Source organism: Athene cunicularia (assembly GCF_003259725.1).
Source record: "Athene cunicularia isolate RWA chromosome 4 unlocalized genomic scaffold, athCun1 chr4_part1, whole genome shotgun sequence".
NCBI lineage: Eukaryota > Metazoa > Chordata > Aves > Strigiformes > Strigidae > Athene > Athene cunicularia.
The window spans coordinates 6,948,842-6,971,233 of NW_020799098.1; the positions used below are offsets into that span (position 1 = coordinate 6,948,842).

Consider the following 22,392-nt stretch of genomic DNA (forward strand, 5'->3'; position numbering starts at 1 on the left):
GCGGATTTTTCTTCCACAAACATACCTACTCGCTTTTTCAACCCTCATGAAACTTCAGTAACCTACCATATCGTGCAGTAAGGAGTTTCATAACTCACCTGATATGTGAAAAAATGCTTTGTACACCTACACGCAGCCGTTTCACTTGATGCCTGCTGGTTATCGCATTGAGAATGGAAACAGATTTACAAAGATAGCAGGCGAGGGGTTTCGGATGCATTTACGGGAATAGGAGTGCTGCTTTCTAACTTAGGGCTGAGGAGAGTATTCTGACTGCTACGCTTTCACTGAAGTAGGTCAAAATCTTCTTGCTTATTCCCAGAAAGGGACTTGATGTTCCAACTATCAATAGCATAGAGTGCAATGCTGAGTCAGGGATTTTTTTCAAGCATATCTCATCAAGATTTTCCCAATGAAAAACATTATTGCTCCCTACTCCCACTTTCTTATTGGATCCACGTACAGTCCATGGAGAACATCAGAAACACCAGGCAAGCCCTGAATGGCTCGCTAAAGGTACCTACTTTCAACTACAATGACCCTCACCAACCTCCCTGGTCTTTACGGGATGCCTCCTATAGCTTGGATATCTGAAGTAGGCAACCTTCAAACCATATCAGCAAAACTAAAAAATCCTGGGTGCGTAACTTAATTCTGTTACCAGTGCTCATCTTCAAACCACACTTGCTTTTTTAATTCTTCCTTCCCTCATTTGGCTGGTAGCAAACTCTGAAGAGGCCAGAACACAGACAGGCCAACAGTCTCAATCTAGACTCCAGTTACAAGAACAATAATCAATATACTGTCAGCAATTTGCAATTTAATTAAAATATCATGGACATTGCTGTGTCATCGAAACATGAGACTAGTATTTTTTTCCTTATTTTGAGACACGCTAAAAAAAAAAATAAAAATGAAAATGAGAACTAGAAGAAAATAAAATGGCCAAAGAAAGTATCTGAAAGGAGATTGAGAGTTTCCCAATTACCTGATTTAGCTGACAGCTAGCCATGCTTATGTTCAATTACGATAAAACATTTATAATATTTTGTAGATACCATGGTGTAGGTACAGGTATCTCACTAGAACTTCTGTAAATCTAATTAACACATTTACCAGTATCAGCTCCGAATTGACTAACGCTGAATTCAGTGAAAGACACCCTGGTTTATCATGCAATCTTTAATTTTCTTCCACCTTATTTTCAAACAGTTAAATGCTTTCAGAGAAGATATATTGTCATGCCATTTGAAAAACAAAACTGAGGATTACAGCTAATTTCACGGAAACCAAGTTCCAAAAACATCCCATCCAGCACACACTAAATGCTTCTATCAAATTTTCTGCCATTTAAAAAATATGCTAATGTTACGCATTAATGTCACATCTTCAAATGGTGATTGTATCTTAAAATAACCTTATTGACTGCTGAAACCTCAAGTCTAGATATATTTTTATCTTAGTAGCAGGTATACTGATTCTCTACTTGCTGATAACATCATATGATCAATATTATTCTTAAATAAACTTTACCATTACCTTCTGTAGAGATCAAACAAAAAAAAAATCTTTCAGCAAGTAAAATAAAACTAGATCAGTGTGTCTGATTTGAGCTAAATATTAAAAAAAACCCATTTGTTAGTACTTTACTATTTGCAGACAACATATTTAAAAACCAAATTAGCATCATGGGTCACAACTGACAATGGAGCAGGTGCAGCTGAACACTAAACCTATGCTTCAAAGTACCTGGTTCAAAGTCCTTGGTTTAGGTGTCATGAAAGACAAAATATTTACAATAATGTCAGCATTTCTCTTGAATGGTGATCAGTAGATAAATATTGATTAAAAAAAAAAAAAAATTAACTCCCTTCCTCCAAATTTTAAACCAAATAAGGTTTTATAGTCTCACCCTATAAACCTTTAATGCTACTAGAAGGACATAATGTAATTTAAATGTAGTTGATAAAAGGAGAAATGCATCATTAATAGCAAACATCAAAAACATTATGCACATATCAATAGGGAGAACCATGTCATCTGGTTTTGGATGGGCAGGCAAAATATCTAGCCATTAGTGCCAATCTACAACACAGAGATTACACTAGTCATGTTAAGGCTATGATGATAGCTTGAACTTGCTTTTATTTACAATTTTAGATTTCCCTCCCTCCCCCAGCTTTGTCCTTCACAGCCAATGAATGTCTGCATAGAATGACTTCTCTAGAATTTTCCAGTTTTCAACACATTTGGTTAAAATTTCAAGTTTTAGCAGTCTTTTCAGCTAAACGGTTTTAGATCAATCTAACCTTTAATATAGTAAAGTAGGTTGGTTCAATTAAATATGAATTTATTGAATTTCTACAAATCATGAAAACTCTTCTTCTATTACTTTGTAAAGTGTTTACCTAAAAGCCAACTTCAGGTTTATAAAAGCTGTGGCATCTGTAAACTTGGCAAGCCAGAGTCTGTGAGACAAAAAAGTCCACTCATACAGCACAAGGAAAAGGGAAGTATCCTGCAGCCTTTTAAAATAACTACTACTAATAAATCAACCTCCTATTGTGCAGAATGTAAGTGTAGTTCAATTATAACACCAAATTAAAGTAAATAACATTTTCAACAGACAATATACCTCTATGCTCCTATACAGAGACAACGACAAACCTTTAATATTTGTACTTCATGGCAGTTCTGACCTACAGAAATGTCATAAACAGGAGATGAATTCCAGGAACCAAGTGCCAGCTTAGATAAAACAACAAGCTCTGCAGTACTCAGGCATGAAGGAAAAACAGAAAGGGCAACAGGTACAAACTGCATCAAAAAAAAAAAAAAAAAAAAAAAAAGAAACAAATTCAAAACAAATCAGAGGTCATAGTAACTCCAGGACTAAAGAGACAGGTGTCAGGAATACTATAACTACACATTTAAATAAGCTTTCTTAATAAAATATCTCTATTTTTGATACAAAATATTTGATTACATTTTCAAGTGATCTATATTGTGTATGTATACTCATATATACTTTAAAGGAGTTTTAAAGAAGTATAAAGTTATTAAAAATAAGTACTCCAAAACATAATAGTGTTCTCTTGTCTATGCTAACTGGGCTTAATTATCACAATTATTAGTACAAACTTTTCCTGTTAAATCAAGTATTCACAAGTGACTTGTATAGAATGAGGCTAAAGAAAGTACTTTTTTCTTTTAACTCCATCTTCCTATATGAAAAATCTTCTGTCAAATTTTATTCCAACACAGAAGGGTAAACTTGTCTGTAAATCATTTAAAAGAGAGCTTTTAAAACTGCATACAACAAAAGGCTTTTATCTGGAACAATCCAACAATCTTTGTTTAGCAAATATGTTTTCCAATTAGATTATTACATCATGTCAAGGAGGTACAAGTCAGTCATGCTTCTGGAGCACTTCATGATGTGGGGAAGACCACAGCTTGTATCTGACAAGCCTTTGGCACAACCAGCAGAGCTGACATGGAAACCCTGTTGGTATTTCTTTTGTGAGAGAGGAATCCACAGCTTCGGGGCAGGAGTGCTTTCCATGTGGAACTCAGAAGTACAGACTGAAATATATACCTGTAGCGTGGGTTTCCTCCAGTTAATCATGCACAGACAGAGTAAGAGATGGAATGATCTATCATATTTGACAGACAAGTCTGCAGACTTGCTAGCTTTTGGAGACATAAGCCAAGAAGGTTGTTTCAGAACTCTGTGTAGTGATTTCCCACCTAAATTACGTCAATACCACTGCTTGCAAAAAGCTTCAAGTCTTCTTCATCTAAAAGGACTGACCACTCAGTACACAGCTAAAGTATTCTTAAACTATGTGGAAAACTATGATTGTAGGAAGGTATTTGCACGTCCTTCCATTCATAACGGACTAATGCAATAAAAATCACAGCAGAGTTGAACATTAAATTTAAAAATTAACATTTGATGGGAAATGATTTCCAGTGCAAATCCACTTGCATATCACCAAGCAAAATGAATACATCCCAAAGAATATTTTTTAAAAATACTAGAAAACAAGGAATTAACTAGAAATTATTTTATTTCCTCATTACAAAAGAGAACCAGAAAAATAATTAAAATGAGACTCAATTACAATAATAAAAGGCAGCTAGAGACCACATTTGTCTGCAAGACCACACTCTCTATCACCAGATGCACAGATGCTATTACCTTGGTATACCAAGGCCTTTAAGGAGTTGCTCTAAAGTTTCTTTCACCAACTATTCTAGGATGGAACTATGGATCTGTTGATTATGTTATCTACCACTAATTTACAGTTAACACAGATAAAAGGAAGCAACTAACTAAAAAAAATATTCACTGAATGTTTTTAGCTCTAGAGTGAACTCCCTTTTACTTTCATGCATCAGCATCTTGGACAAGGGGCAAAAATCATCTAATCTTCTGACATTTTGGGAAGTTTCACAGACTGAGACTCAAAAATTTGGAAAGGATTTTGTAAACTTTAAGATTATATTAACAAGCATTTCAGAATTCCAGTGAAGGATTAGAGCCCAAGAAAAGTTCAAACGAAACTAGTGTCTATTTCAAAAACATCATAATTTAGTTTTATTAAGATACAGCTAAGAGATAAGGGAAGAGTTAAGCAAATGTGGGTCTGGAGGTAAGGTACACTGGTCTTAGAAATACTTTATCAGGGCAAGTTTCTTATGAGACTACAGGGGAGGAGGCAGGGACAAAAACAGCCCAGTGATGGGGCCCTCACCTTGAAGAAAATAAACAGTCCACAGTTTTAAGTCTCCATCCACAAAATAATATAACAAAAGTACTAGAAACAGGGAAGAAAAGCTTGAATCTCCCTTTCTGAGTTAGAGCACTCATTACTAAGCTCAGTTATCTCCTTTCTTTCTGGTACAATGCATTACCTGGAACAGAGATAGCAGCAAACCATACAGAAAGAGTAATGAACCTCCTTCAAAAAACTCATCATCTTTGGATTTATGATGACGATCTACAACACAAAGTGTCCCTGTTCCCAAGCAGACATTCTTACCTACTGAGGAGCCACTGTTAAAAGCAGTACTGCTTTGCAGAAACAACTTTAAGACTCCACAGTCTAGAGAGGGGACATGATTTGAGTCCGGTGATGGAAGACACTTCCTTGGCCAAGAAATGACCAGGTGTCATTTCTTGTTTCTGAGCACCTTTTAGACAGATTTTTCAAAGGAAGGCATGCTTGCATCATTATGTCTGCCCATCTACTTGCTGGGCCCTCCTTAATTATATCCTTAACTCACTAGCAAATTTCAGCCAAAAGCTGCCCAGTAGTCTCAAGGAGAATTAAGCTCCTGAAAGTTTCATTAAGGGAAAAAAAAAAAAAAAAAGGCATCCAGATGAGAAGTCAGGCTCAAATTTGAGGCTCTGCTCTCTGAAAGGCTGCGGCAGGACATGAGCAGTGATCCCTTCCATGACACCAGCCAGTCCTCAGACCAGTACTGACTCATGAGCACACAGGCAGCTCAGACCCAGCAACTGTTGCCTTCTAAGAGATGCTGGGACATGGGGCACCACGCATGAATTTCTTCAATAAAGCACCATCATCCCTGCTATCTTTCTGCAAAACAGGGTCCAGCTGATGCATGCTGTATGTGATCACAGAAGGCCTGCTTTATGTGCATCTGCCTCCAAAAAAGCTCATTCTGTTTGAGAATCTTGCCTTGTCTTAAGCACAAAATGCACACTAAACTGCTCAGATCTGCAAGTGGAAAGAAAATGAAGATGATCTGCAAGTGTGGAGGGTACTTAAATTTCATCCATAAATTACAAAGGGATTTCAAGGTGCTGATGATTTTAAATGGGTTTTGAAGTATTGAGACACCTACCTTCCCTGTAACTCCTAACTTTGGGTGTCTACATCCTTCTGCAGATCTGGACTGAAGCATGTTGCTAGGCTGCCAACAACTGCCAGGCAACAAATCACAGCACGTAGATTGAACTCACACTTACAATGCAACATATTGAGCACGTTTTACTGTTAAGAAATCGATAATCTGTGTTGCCTTAATCAAATGTAAAATGTAATCATATTTTTTCCCCAGGGGGAGGGTGGGGAGTGGAAATAAGAATAAAAAAACCCTGTAAATCATTCTTATTGCCCTTCCAAGCTAAAACTTATACAGTCATTCTTCAATCTGTTATAAAATCAAATTGATTTCAATATTAATGAACAAAGCCACTCACATTGCACAACATGTAATTAAGATTCCTACTACTTCTTTCTAAGCTCCTTCTATTCATTGCCCCACCAAATTATTAAAACAAAGCAGTTACCATGGTAACTAATTCATTCTCTGCATTATTATATTGTTTCTAAACATCAGCGTCTAGTCATTCTGACTTACATGCCCTAAATTCCAGTTTGAAATTCTAAACTTTTGCCTTGTTTGTCAGAGAAACCTTTTACAATCTATGCATTCATGCAGATAAGGATAGCTAGAGTGCAGCTGCTTTTGTTTATTACAAGAAGTCACTGTTACTAAATTATTTGAGTTTGATAAATTGATGGTGTCTGCATGCAAGCGCAGAGCAGCACTAGGGGAACAAGCACGGGAGTTTGTGGAGCACTACACAAACAGGCAAACATGACCATCTGCAGGTTAGATAAACTAACAACAACAAAAAATGACTGGCAGATGTTGTGGAAACTAAGTAACACCTGCCTAAGTGGCATTTGATACCCAGAAAAAAAACGCATGGGTATGACTGATGCAATCTTCAAGAAAGAAAGGAACAGCAGGGAACAAGAAACAGTGATAAAATTGCCTGGGAAAAAGTTTTATTAGTTTTATTATCCTTTAATAAAACTTCTTCTTCAAATGTACACTCCTTGAGAAAAAGAGGCATTTATCATGTGTATTTAATTAACACTTATAATTATTCTTAATTACCTATTAACAGGAGTCAGTCTATTTGTACTTGAGTGCCATCATCTAGCACATGAGGAAAGTTTCTGAAAAATACAGGTAGAATCAAAAGAATAAAGAGTCTTTCCTCTTCATCTTTTGCTGTCCCACTGCCTTTGCCTGTAATTCTTTGAGGGTTTTTTTGGTGTGTCTCCATTTAATTTGCAGAATGAGAGGTTTGAAAACTCAGCGCACAGGATGATACTTTGAAAAATAAGCATCAAGAAAAAGGAAACACGAGTAATTTTGAACAGCTAATTTCTGGTTTAAAAAAAATAATAATAATAAAAAAACCCAAAACCAAAAACAAAACACATCTGCTCAAAATCACAAGCAATTTAAATTTAATTCCCACAGAAAAGGAAGGATGAAGGAACCTTCTTATTTAAGCATCTGAGCAGGGTCACAAACCACACAGTTCTGGATCTACAGTGGTACCAATGGGCACGCTTTTACCTGTTGCAAATGCCAGGTACTTTCACAGTTAGCAAAACTTCATTTTTTAAAGGGATTCCAAGACGATTACAACAGCCTGCTGTTACTTATATCACAGTAACTCATAAAGTCTCTGACTGACTGTTTTCTGACAAAGCAAAAGAAAAGGCAAAGAGGCAACTTCTGTTTTCTAACCTCCTGACTTAAGAACAGCTAAAATATAAGCGGCATGTCTCTTAACTCCAAATGACCTGTCCATCAGATCACAAAGACTTTTCTAAGGAGGGAAGAGATCACTGTGAGATACTCTTCCACAGCAAATCCTCCATGCAATTTCTCCTGTTTAAGGAGAGGCACCCTTCAAGTTCAGTACTGACCTCATGGAACAAGGACACAAGGACGGAGCAGCAGATGCCTTCAGCGCTAGAAGACTGTCTCCACTTTTATTTTCTTGTTTCCACTTGCATAAGCACACTCCCATCCTGACTGCACTAAGGGAGGAAACAAAATAAAATCCTTTTTTGCATCTCAAACTGCACTTCCCTGAGGATGGGAACTACCTCTATGAAAGCTGAACATGTCTAATTTAATTAGATGATTATTTAAATTTTTCAGTATGTTTACCTAGACACTGTATAGTTCAGTTTTCCAGAGCACAGTCTAAAACAATGTATAAATCTAGGGCTTTCAGAGCATCTTCCCTGACCCCAGACAGAAATCAGTATGTATTGCCACCAAGCACTTAGACTTCTAAAGCTATCGAAAGTTTTACCATGCACTCACATCCGCACTGCATAAAAGTTAAATATCTAGTCGAAAAAGTTTTTTTTTAATTCTCTGAAGATTACTCAGGAATTAGATAAATAGGTGTGATGAAGTATTGGATTCTGATTCAAATACATATGATATTCTTTTACAATGATTACAACACTGTAAACCTAGTTCCAAGCTATGTTGTTTACTGTATTTAACACTGTCTTTGACACTAACATTAAATAAAACTATTCTGACTATCATAGCAGTAAGATGTAGTGCTCTGCATATATCATATCTGAACATGGTTGCTGTCTGTCACAAGCAATTAATATATTTTATTTCAATATACCAAAGAAAATATAACTGTACAGATAAAATATGTAATGCTGGACACCATAAAAACACATATTTTCTTTAAAACATACCTAACTTAAATCAGTGACCTGAATGCTTCAACAAAATTTAAAAAACTCAGTGAGATTCTTTCCTTTGTAGGTTTTTTCCTCCTGGTTTTCTGGTTAAAATAATGCTTTTCATTAGCAGCTACTGTTCAGCATCATTTAGGGCAAAATGGGCTTTTTAGCTAATTTTCTTTTCATACAGCTTGCATTGTTACTAGTAATACCTCCATAACATTGTAGTAGCTTAAGAGCATGCAAATTCAGAAGCTGTTTACATAGCACATAATGAAGATTGAAATTACAAAAGCAGGTTACTGCAGCAATCCAGAAGAAAGCTAAAAACACCTTGCACCGTAATACTGAATATTAAGGATAAAAACAAAACCCAAACCCAAACATAAGACTGTGCATAAGCATTTCAACCATAATTGTAATGAGATAAAGGATGTTTTTGCACTGGGGTAAACATACCCCAAATATACACATAACTTTCCTTAATGTGTGGCAAATGATTTTGTGATATGTGATTATTCATGGTAACATAATTTTCATTTTACTATTTCAAAGTCAACTTATTAGTCTTTAGAATAGCCTCCCTGTTCTTTGAAGAGAACTCTTATATAACAGACTAGATATTTTATCTAATACTTTGTATTTCAAGATCATTAAAATGTTTTCAAAGTTCTTCCAAGCAAAACACAGAAAAAAGTGCTGAATTGTTGAAACACCCTTGCATGCAACACAAGAACGTATTTTATTTTAAGACACTTGTATCTGAAATTAACTTGCTTTACTCACAGAATAGTCTGCTTGGGTTAATAATAAAAAACTCTGCTTGCTTAAACACTTTCATTTGCTACAGTTGAAAGATTTGATGGCTGTTCCTGCAGAAAGATTTTGGTAACTTTCCACCTGATTCCTAATGTGATTTATACTGAATTGCTAGGGAGAAAAGGAATTTTCTCCAAAACGTTTATTTATTTGCTGAAGGCAAATCACATTTTTGTGAAGGTTAATTGGTACTTTATGAAGGAACAACTTTCACTCAGGAAACAACAAATGATAAAATATTAGGAATCTTTTAGCTCCCTCTGCTGCCCTAATCCTTCAATAAACCGCCTTCTAAAGTCTGTAAAAAAAAAAGACACCAAATAACTAGGCAGCCCCTTAATCTCTTTTTAAGAAACACTTGGCATATTTAGCATGCCTAGTACTAAGATCAGTCTGCATAAAGAAAACTCTCTAAAGTATTATGTGATTTATAATTGTCTGCACATTTTATTACTTCTTTTCTTCCTCTGATATCTGCAGCAAGACAACTATGAACATTTTCAAATTTGGCTGTCAGTTAAGAAAACTGATAGCTATTTTTCCAAAGAACCTGACATCTGCAATTCCCACTTACAGAAGAAAGAGCTACGTGTACTCACTGCTTGGAAATATTTATTCCTCCTTCCTTTTATTTACAGAGCAGCTTAGACAGGAGATACCAACTTTAGTAAAAATCCTTTTTTAAATTCAGGGAAAACCCAAGCATTGCCAAAGTAGGCCATCTCCCTCATTAATATGCAGAAATCTTGTCTTAACTGCCTAATTTCACAACTGCAATGGGTCAAATCACAGTTTACGCAAGCCAGATAAGCTCCATCAGTGGTCATGAAATCACACTTGGTATTTGTCAATCTGGTACTTTCCACTTGTTAAGAAGCCAAGCTCTCTATTACAGGCACAAGAAGCAGAAAATCAGGAAAGAGAAAGCATTTTCTAAACTAAGTCACCCTGTATTTCAAGATTTCTTTATAAATTTGGAAAGAAAACCAAATTTAATTCATATCTGCTTTTTTCTCTGCATTCCTCCTGGAACCATCAATATACCACATCAACTATGAATTGAAGATTCATCTTACTAAATCTCATGCTATACAGCACCCCAAACAAAAGAAAGAAGCTTTTAAAACAGATATTTTCTTATAGGGAAAGAAAGCCTAGACCATATCCTTGAAAAGAAACTATTCCTTTATCGTGCACTTTTACTGCCCTTCAAAGAGCATAGCACTTGGGTATTTGCCAGTAATCAGACCTTCCCAAAGAAAAGCTGTCCTTCATAAAAGCATATGATGGGAGATTTTATCTGAAATTTCAGAAATTTATCCCATTATTATGCACTTTCTTTTCCAATTTATTATCGCAACCAACTCTTCTTTTCTTAGGTAATAAAGCAGCACTGTTGAAATAGCTAAAATACATTTTAAGTTTTCTTCTGGGCACCTTTAAAAAGGAAGGGGCAACCTCTGTAAAAAGAGTAAGGTTAAGATGTATACCAGTGCTGCATAAAAAGGAAAAAAGGCTTGAAATGATTGTTGAGAAGCTCTGAGGTGTGCTAAGATGCTTTTGCTTCCTCAAAACCAGAACTAGAAAAACATCTAACATCTGTCTGGGGGCATATAGGATCTTCACGGACTTCTTTGCACTTGCATACACTACAGCCTTTGCTACAAATACCACACATGAGGTGCTCTGGTTGCAAGCAATCATCAAACTGGAAAAGTCACTCTCAATTTTGCAGTTACATTTCCAGGATTAATCCCTAATGCCTGTGTAAACAAGCAAGAAGACATTTAAAGAAGAGACGCCCCTTTTTCCCCTCCTAGTTCCACCTGGTGTCCCTACCCTCTCCCCTTTGAAGAGTTTCCTAAAGCTTGAAACCCACCAAAGCAGTGGCTGACTGAGCACTATATATTATACAATGTGATGTATTCAGAGAAAATTCACTACGTTCATTAAGCCCGTTCAGACAGTTCAGACGAAGTAAAATTTTCTTCACGCTGCAGCCACCTTCTGTTGCCTTCCTACTTTATCTATTCACTCCCAACAAATTCAACAGAGGTCAGACATCCCCAAGGTAACTTCCAAGCAACGGTCATTAAAACATACACACATTTAATTAAAGATTCCTAGAATATAAGCAAATACACAGCATTGTTTACAGTTTTGTTACAATATAAAGTACGGTAATACCTTAATTAGAGATAACAACTTTTCAAAATGCCAAAAACATTTAGAATTTTTCAAATTACCCACAAAATGAACACATTTTATTTTTGCACTGTGACACTTCCAACTGTTCTGCCAAATGTATACTACTATAATTATGCTTTGCAATCACCAGCATCACCGGAGAGGGGGACAAAGAACAATATAATCAGTAACTAATGAATCTTTCACATGCCTTGATACTATTTATCTTCAAGAGAAGAATCCTAAATTTTATTTTATGGTGAAGTGAGTTTAATATTGGTATCTCAGAGTTCCTAGAACCATGTCTGTATGCCTAAGTGAAATTCACAGCTACTGGTGGAAGTTAGAAAACAGAATTTAATATCTGGCTTTTTCAAGGGACAGTCTTCAATTTCCACCATCTAAGTAAATTCTAGTTTACAGAACTATATAAACTGGGATGACAAAGAACATTTTATACCACCCTTTTGAGATGATACACATAAGAGCATGGCAGACCAATGAAATGTGCATGAAAATATAATTGCAAACATCTTCAGGATTAAAAGGAAATATTCAATTTCATATTTAAGAAATCACTGAAGGGAATCATAGGTACCTCTGAGACAAAATTACTTACTCAGCTACATTAAGAGAACTAATTGCTCCCAAAGCAATAGAATCGGGTTTTTTCCTGCACTGAATATCAACTGAAATTTAGTAGCACTACCATACTTTTGTTAACTCACAAGGCAATAGTAAATCCAGTGATGTCTGTTCAATTTGTTGCTTAATTTGCATGATCAGTTATATAAGCAAGTGTGCAAATTAGCTCAAGTTACAAGAAAGCAGTTCACCTCAAATAACATTGTGCATGCAGTTATCTAACTTACAAGAGCATCTGTGGTAATTCATTAACTCCACACAGAAAAATGTGTGTGCAATCCTATGCATATGTTCCCAATGTGAGCATTTCATTTTGAGTATCAGGCCCATACCACTCTTTTCAGAAACTGAATTTCAACTCATTATCATGCCCTCCTCAAACAGGGATACAGACAGTAATGAAATGCTGTACGTTACCACCAGAACACCACCAGTGTCTCTTTATGGATATCATAATGTATTAATGTCTCCCATCACAAGTTATGTTAAACAATTTATGAAAAAATATGTAGTTAGTAATAGTTAGTAAATCATTGTAGTCTCTTTTTAAGTGGAATTTGCAATAAACATAAAATGCATCTTAAAAATAATTCTCTTCTGAAGGAAAAGGTTAAGAGAAGGAAGCTATACACAAACTGATGAACAAAAAAAGCTGACAGAGAAGATAAACCATCTTTAATAGCTATACAGCTCATTATATTTCCTCAGCTTTGTAAACCATTAGGCATATTTCTAAACTATAAAATATTTAGGTTGTGTTACGGAAGGCACACATATCAAAGAACAACTCCCATATATCAAAGAACAACTCTGCATATTTAATTTTATACCTGAACAGGACCATATGTAGGGAAAAGCCTTTTTAAAACAAACCAACCCCCTAGTTTTTATCCCACTTTACACAGTTGCAGGGAGAGTGATTTAAAAACATCAGCCAGAGATGTGTTTACAAACCTCAAAGAACATTTGAACACACAGACACTCAAGAGCAGAATACAGCTCAGACACTTTAGAGACAAAGTGGATTCCTGTAACCACAAAATTTCAAGCATTTTTCCATATCCACTGTTTCATCCCCTTTCCTCTTGATCATCTTCTGCATGGTATTTCCACTCTTTTTCCAACAGCACTATTCATCTAGAAGGCAGTAAATGGGCTTCGGAAGCAGAGAAGCAAAAAACTTTTTTTTCCTATATTCTTTTTCAAATGGATCAATTCCCTGCACTACATGGCCACACAGATTTTACCATAGGATGCAACAAATTGTGCAGTTCTGGGAAAAACAAGCCAGAAAAAAGGCTCTGATTAAACAGCATCACTAGATGTGAACACAAAGCCTGGGAAAGCCACTGCTATTTTTAAACGGTGACAGTGGCTACTGGTCTGTCACCTCTGTCCCTGACAGCATTCCTTACTGCATCATCACAGACTATTTCCATCTTAAATTTTCCTGTTGATCAATAAAATAAGCCCAGAAGGAGGCTGAAATTCCACCAAGTGGGTTGAGCTGATCTACCTGCTGGCTGCCATCAAAAGGAACAAGTTTCTCTGTCCTCCTCACAATTTGCCAATTCAGCTGGCTAACACAGATAAAAATAAGTTAACATCCCGCATATTTTATTGAGGGGTCTGATACAGAGACCCTAGGATAAAGACCTGAGACTGGGAACAGAGAAAAGGATCATGCACTGCATCAGCACAGCCCTCGGTGATATCCAGATGATCTGACTGCAGACTGCCTGGAAAGAGGAACAGCCTTCCCTAATTTTCCATCCTCAGCAGCCAGCTCCCCATTTCATTGAGCAGGAATTAGTCTCCAGTGAGCAGATTTAAGTGACCACTTGGCCAGCCAGTCTAGGTGGGAAATGATAACAGTTTAGAACTGGCAATCAGGGGCGAGCTTAGCCAGTTTTAGTAGAAACTAGCAGGGAGATTAATCATCTAAACTAAATGTGTAACTGGACCCTTTGATACTTTGATGAAATGTCTTTCTCTGGCTATGTCAGTGTAAATTGTCCCCAGGCCCCTTGCTGATCCTTTCCAACTGCCCCCTTCAATGCAACTGCTTTGTCAGCTGAACAGTGACCTGGACTGAGGGATTTACCTAAATGCAAAATATAACATCAAAAAAGTTTATATTTAGTACGAATCATCTTTTCAATCGATCTCATTATACAGTTACACTCACGTTGGCACAAAGGAGGGAAAAAGAAGGACAGAAATCGGCTGCCAGGGACTGCTTACACCAACACAGCTGTTAGGAAAAAGTCTCAAGACCAATGTGTGGAGGAGCAAATGTTTCAACTGCAGTTCCCTACTTCAGTATTAGACATGATGCAGAGACCATGTGCCCAGAAGACTGTACAGTTTCTCTAGTCGTATCAAAACAGGTTAGTAAAGAAATTAACTATCCCCTTGCCTTTAAAGGAAAAGCTAACGTTTTAATATAAAAAATCATTTAGGACAATCATTTCGTGCATATTCTTAAAAATAGTATGCCTTATACCGTGACCTGCTTCCACACCAACTCTAAAAGCAAATGAGAAAAGAATACACCAACTCTGAAAACAACAACTCTAAAAACAAATGAACAAAAAATACACAACTCAGTAATTTGTGACTCAAGGTAAAATGACTGACCCAATTGATTACACACCTTTCACTAGAATCCAGGCCATTTTTATTAATACTCATTAAAGTTTGGGGGTATTCTGGGATTTTTTTTGTGTTTCATTTTCTACTTCCTTCCTAGGATCAGTTACAGACTGTCAAATCAACCTATATAAAGCAAGCCTGTAGAGAAAGGCACTAGAGGGTATTATGCAGTCATCCTACCCCTTTGTGATTGCTACTTTCACAATGTTTGGGTAGAATAGTGTAAAATACTAAGTTGAAAGCAAACTTAACTGTAGAACAGTAGAGAGTTCACACACCAGTTGCTTTTATTGGTCTAGATCTGTTTTCACACAAAGCCAGCTTTTGTACACAGTTAATGTAATCCCAAAAGGAACTGCAACTCAATTATAAATACCCTGAATGACCAAAAGAAAAGAGTTCCAGTCTCCAGAAGTATCAGTAACCCATGAAATGGACGCAGTTAACATTAGAAATTGAAATGTCTAACCTTCAAATATACGATCCAGACGTTGCCGCTTCACTTTGTGTTTGTCCATTAGAGATATAAGAGTGGAAGCTCAAAGAACGTCTCCACACAGCTTGGTGATGGTCTTCTCAAGCCAGCCACAAGTCAGAAATGCTTACTCTCTTTTATAAAGTTATTTCTACCTGTGAAAAGAAAGATAAATGACTTAAACTTTAAAATACTTTTTTTTTCCCCCTCCTCTTTCCAGAAAGATGATCTATATCTAATTTAAATACCTATGAAAACACAGAGTTCTTAAATCATATTAGGTAACCTGGTATTTCAAAACAAACTGCCTTCTAAACACATAGAAATGCAAAGCACACAGCACAGTTCAAACAAGCCAGTATAAGAAATGCTCCAAGACAGTTGCTGTTTCCTGCCTTTTGACACTCGAATACTTTTTCACTCTTTCACCAAACACACCGCCAGCTAAAGAAAGTATCTTGGGCAGGCACAGGTACATGACAGAAATGCATCCACCTGGAATGAACCTGGAAAGCTACACTTTTGCATCAAAATGCTCACAGCAAGAGAAAATGCTCTTTTCATTCTTAACTTTTAAGCTTTGGATGATAAAGTAACCCAGAGTTTGATACTTGGAAGTTGAAGGAAACAATTCAAGGGGCACAGACCCAAGGAAATGCATCACAGTAACAACACAGAGTGCCAACATCTATATCAACCAAATGGCATTTAAAGCAGGTTTATGCATGACTAGGCAAGCTCTTTGGCAGCAAATACAACTAAGCACTTTTCAGATACCGTGTAGCTGGGCAAGACAGCATAAGGGTATTGCAACAAGCAGTCTGCATTTTAAGCCAAACCACTGAGAAGCAGGAAGGGGGATGGGGAGAGAGAGAAGAAAAATCCCTCACAAGAACCTAATCCTGGCAGTAGATTATAAAATGCACATGAGCAAACGGACAGGCTACAACTAAGATCCTCTAAAGAGCATAATCAGAGCACCACTGTTATCCACCTTTAAATATCTCAGTAGAATTTGAGAAACAAACACAGCAAACACTGTATGACAAGCACAGTGCACATTAAAACAAGCCAAATATTCCACCTCCCTGTTTCTTTTTATTCCTGCCCAAAAGATTTCAACATCAGTGGATAGCATTAAACGGCCTTCCAAGTGACTGAACCTAGAAATCTGCTTGTTTCTTTCTAGGGGTTAAACTTTTCTAAAACCAAACACAGGCACATTTCATCAACATATTAGGAAGATTCACTCACTCCGAGTGAAGTGATAAAGAAAAATACTTTGAATATCAAGAACTGCATATTTGCATTAAAATAGGTTAACTTTGCCAGCCCTATACTGCTTAGTGCATTTCAACTTTTAATTAAGTTCCTTTCTTTGTGTATATTTTATTTTAAAAATGGTTAATGTGTAACATTCATCATGCTTTTAAGACTTAATTCAGCCTCATCCTCCTCTTGACTTTCCCTCCACGCCTCTTTTTCTTCATCCTCAAATTCAAGATTCTTCTGCTGTTTCACGTAATGTCTGATTGCAGATGAATATAACATCCCATCATGATAGAAGAAAAATTCATGAAGAATACAGAAGCCCTGGTTTTTGTCTTTAAAAAAAACCAAAAAGAATGTTGCCATTTTAGAAATTTTCTATCAGATTTCCCAACATTGATTATTCTTCCAAAATACAACATTCCTCAATATTGAGTGTGGCTCTATTATAAGACTGCACAAGCATTACATCAAATCTGACACAATTTAATACCTTAAAAGCTAGCTATATAGCCACCTGCCTTTGCTTAAGCCAACAGCCAACAGGAGGATCAGTCCTAAATTAGTCTTTAATTTATTTGCTTATCACTTCTGTTTTATAATCTACTTCCTTCAATAGTCATATACAAAGATCTAGAGGATAAGAAACAGAAACCAGAATATAATGAACATTTTAAATACTAGTCTTGGTTTAAATTTTTATAGCTTATTTAATTTCCCGTCTTGTAGAAACATATATGCCTGCTGGCGTCCTTGTGCTGTTTTGTTTATTCATTCAGCAAAAGATTTTTCCACTGTAGTCATTCTACATACAAAGCTGGATGACAGCTGTAAAAAACAGACCATCTGTAACTATTGACCTACCACTGAAAGTGTCTCCAGATGTTTTCTATCTGTCTACAGTAGCTTCAAAGCGTACCATTTAAATCAAGTAATTTTTTTCTTTTAAACATTGTTTTAAAACTTTTTATTCATCGTAAATTGTCACAAGTTTCAAAAAAACATTTTTGAGAAAAAAATTAAATCAACATGTTAACACAGTTCTAAATTTAACCTTCATACACTTTTATTATACTTCATGTACTAACACAAAGAGAAGATGATGATATGGGAAGCATTTCCCAGCAAAACAAAAGCCTTATAATTATGGGAGCATTAGTTACTGCAATTACTAAACCACAACATGAATAATTGTATTTGAGAAATTCACTAAAAATACAAGCACACTGCATAATGAATTAAAAATCAGAACACAAAATACCAAATAGTATTTAAGATCAGACTTCCGTAGTTCAATATTTTAAGATAAAGTAAGAATCCAAGTGATTTAAGAATATATACTGCTTATCATACGTCAAGTATTAGCTACAAAGCCATCTGAGATACCATCAACGCACAGAACACTTTCAAGCAGCACAAATTTTAGATTAAAATATACACTGTTGAAAACAATATTGGGGTTTTTTCCTGTCGGATAAGCAGACAATTCCAGTGTTTGTGAATATTTTTAAAGAGAATATGCCTCTGGGCATTGCAGTCTGGAGCATTCAGCTCTTTCCTCAGAAAGGAAAATCTTTGCTCTTCAAGACTTCAAGATAGAAGGAGAAGGGAATCTCCAACATTTTATATATGAGTGAGCAAATCCTACAGGCTAAAATAGGAGTGATAAGTAAATTAGTCAACTTTGATTGCAGTTATCAAAACTGTTAACACTAGTAATGGAGGAAAGGGTAAACATAAGCTGTGAGTGAGAAGATCTGAAGGCCAATTCAAACCCCACAATCTTCTCTCCAGAGAAAGAGGATGAAAAGGAAACAAAGAATGTATTTTTTTTAAAAAAGGCAAACCAATATGCTCATTATACACATACTTGTAGGTCGAGACAAACTAGACATTATTAGGGAAGAACGCCCCTCAAACTCAAACGGTTGCAGAATGCAATGCAGGACCATTTCCTTTGCATCAGTCTATTGGGAGGATTTTGTGTGGACCAGACCATGTTTCCACTAACTGATCAGGTGGGAAAAGTATACGAGAATAATTGTAGTGTATCATGCATCACCTCAGATTAGTTATCCCACTTGCAAAAAGATTCAGAGTATAAACTCTTCTGAGCACAGACTTTTACCTGTACATCTAGGAACAGCAGAAGACTGATTTCTACCTTTGCCTCATTCTCTGCTTCCACTGCATGAAAGTATTTGTAGGCTATCCCAAATCAGATGAAGCGTAAGAAATCCAAAAACCCAAATGAAATTCACAGAACTGTCTGATAGATCATTAACACATCGAGAATAAGGTCATGAAGTTTCATCTTACCCTTTGGAATCTAAAATTTCGTTTCATTTAACCATTCTAATATATGCTCCTTGGTCTAAAACTGCATTGAGTTACTGAATTTTTTTTTTCTACTATTGACTTTCAAAAAGTATAATATAAGGCTACTGTAAGAAAATTGTAAGTATGTTTATATTCCATATTCCATTGCCATCAGTTTTTGATGACTTCAAAAATTAAATAAGTTTCCATGACAACCCAAGACTAATACTTTGCTTCTCTCTCCCTCTCACCCAATCAATAAGCTCTCTATCTTCCATGACACCTCACAACCCTTGAAATGGCCATTTCACAAAGCCCTGGAAGCAATAAGTAAACATAATGAAAATGTTGTTAGTCTTGTTATAAATATTTTAATTATCCTAAATAATTATAAGTTCTGCAGTAACTGTTTGTGTCAGATCATCTAGTCCAACCCTCCTGCCACGGGCAGGGACATCTTTCACTAGATCAGGTTGCTCAAAGCTCCATCCAGCGTGACCTTGAACGCTTCTAATGATGGAGTATCCACAACTTCTCTAGCTAACTGTTCCACTGCCTCACCACCCTCATCATAAAAAATTTCTCTTTTTATATCCAAATCAACCATACCTAAGATTTCATGGTAGAACAGTCACAGTTATCAGTGAGCTGGATGGTATGCTCCGGGTAACTGGAGCTGCTCACTGAGCAGAAGGATGCCTTCTGCAATGACTACTGTTGCAACTGTATGACCACCAAAGCGAACACCTTACCTCACATTTTTTTACCTGAACAGGTGAGAAACAAAACAGTTTGGGGGTTTTTTTGATGCACACGAGCCTCATGGCTGGATGTCAGATGGTCCTAACATGATATATTCTGTGCCACAACTGGTTCCCCAGTTCATGCAGCTAAAAGCAGAGCACCAGAGTACAAATTTAAACCATATGCTCTGAAATTCTGAAATCTGTTTTATGGACTTCACTCTTCCCAAAACATGAAGTAGTAAGTTTCTTTGCAAAACTAACTCAAGGCACAACCCACAAATAAGAACTACTCACTCCACAACAATTATTGACATCCCTTAGAAGTTAAGTTTCAAGTTTTCCCCTTTTCTGGGAAAAGAAGAGTCTATGACATATGCTAAAGGCAACTTAGACTGCAAAAAAGTTATTACTGTGAAATGGAAATTTATCAAAATTTCAAAGTATTTCTGTAGTACAAAAAAGTATCTTGTGTCTGGCAAAAGAGAGAATAGTATCGTTAATAAACATCAGAAAGTAAAATGACATTTAAAAATACTAAGATAAATTAACATTCAAATAAAAACAAAGATGCATTTACATAGTAAAAAAGTCAACTTTCTGAGACTACAGCAAGAGATGGGCTCTAACTCTGAGAAAGGCAAAACCAAGGTTGATGTAATAGAAAAACACTCTACTTGAAAAAGCTCTACAATTTGTAGTTGAACATTTCTAGTATCAGTAGCAGCAGTACTGGTTTTGTAGAAAACAAAAATTTTGGATCAGAGGAATGGTGGTTCATAGTGAAACCTAGGTGGTAGTAGGTTACACAGGGTACTACACCTAAACATAGAATATGACTTTAAGAATAATGTCTGAACTCCTTTTTTCTTTCTAAAGTTCAAAAGTATTATTCAAAAGTACTCATCACCGGGAGTTTGAAAAATGCCCAATTAAAAATATAGAGGAACCTCAAATAGAAGGATGAGAAAAAGATGACAGACTTTTTTTTGCACGTTTCTTCAAAATGCAGAAATAGTGGGACTGTTGCAACAACACTGGAACATCCTATTCGGAAGTTAGGCAGGGAAGCATATGTTCTTACATTGTATTTCAGGCTGCTATCTTTCTGGAGATACTGAGACTTATACTAAAAACATCTGCAGTATAAAACCATCACATCACTTTCACTGTATTCAGAAAAACTCTTGCAAAGATTTAAACTACATCTAAAAATAAATGTGGCCCAAAGAACAGAAAAAATCCGTTTAATTGCCAGAAAAAAAAAGTATTATGTCAGACTTTATGTGCAAAAATTGAAGTTATTCCATCTTGCCTTACAAAAATTAATACTGAATTAAGAATATATAATTATATTTGCCTGACAGACAATTTATCTTGCCATTAAGTGTGGTTAAGCCACTTTGCCTTACCATTAGATGTCAGCACAGTCTAAGAGAAACTGTATAGGGAGTTTCAAGATCAATAAATTAATCACAGAAGTGAAGCGATTGCTGAACTAGATGCCAAAAAGAATGTTAGATAGTATTCAGAAAAGGACTAAAGAAACCCTCAAACATTATAATGGCATTACCTAAATCTAAGATGCATTTATCTCAAAAAGATGGAGAACTAGAAAAAGTGCCAGGACAGGTGGTAAGTAGGTCCAAGGCACAAAATAGCTTGCTAAAAAAGGAGAAAGAAATCTGCTGGTCCTCCCTGGCCTGAAGAATACATGACTGTGGAGAATACAACAAATATAAAATACACACCATGTCTCAATTCAATGGCTATGGAGCACACAGTGAAAGAGTAATCCAGAATATTAAAAACAACAGGAAGCTTTGTCATACAGTATGTAATTAAACTGTAAAATCTGGTGTCAGAGATATTATGGATGCCAAAACCAAGTGGTTCTTAAAAGGAATTAGAGAAATTTATGAAAATCCCATCAGTGGTCACTGATAATAATGGCCACGATGCTAATCCAGGTCAGAAATGCATAAAACGGTAAATACCAAAGGCAAAAAAATGTCAGTGTGTATTTGCTTTGTTCCCGTACACAGCACCCACTGCACTATGTTACACTGACCAAATGTCCCTTTAGCTCAGCATCCAACAGTTGCCATGGGAGGAGACGCTTCATGAAGAGCAAGAGCAGAACAAACACGATACTTTCCTCAAGCATCCACTAGTGGCCGCTCTCGGAGACAGGACACAGGACAGATGGACCTGCAGTCCCTTCTGACACATGTGCACACCTTACACGCTTAGGAAGTGCAGAGACGTACTACAAAACAGACGGATCCTGCCATGCTGAAAGGGAGGTCCACAGGTCATAGGGATGCACAAGAAGCATCCTAATGCAAAATAAAACTGAAACGAGTTAGTACTATTTATTATGCCTAAAGATACTGATGGAATAATCAAACTGAGTTTCTCCTATACAGATCATAAGAGACATCTAGAAAATTATTATAATTAAAAAACTGCCAGTGCCATAGACTCCAACCATAGCACCACCATGGTAAGCTCTTCCAGCGACAAGTGTCCTTTATTATTGGCTGGGTTTGTTTAATTGTCAGTTTAATTTAAACTTCCAGTCATCAGATTTTCTTACATCTTTGCCTGGCAGATGGACGAACTCCCTGATGTTCTTTGCATAGGTACCTCTTAGGTACCACCAAGCCACCTCTTGATCTAGTTGCAGAAAAGACCAAGCTCCTTGATACTCTCCTAG

General features: G+C 36.3%; 1 protein-coding gene across 1 annotated transcript in view; it reads right to left on the reverse strand.

The window, feature by feature from the left end:
- Positions 1 to 22,392, reverse strand: part of CTBP1 (C-terminal binding protein 1) — a 237,980-nt gene that overhangs the window by 174,149 nt on the left and 41,439 nt on the right. Inside the window, exon 2 of the mRNA XM_026846834.1 lies at positions 15,337 to 15,497. Within this exon, the coding sequence (XP_026702635.1) occupies positions 15,337 to 15,385 (49 nt within the window). The 5' untranslated portion in view covers positions 15,386 to 15,497. The remainder of the gene's footprint in view (positions 1 to 15,336; positions 15,498 to 22,392) is intronic.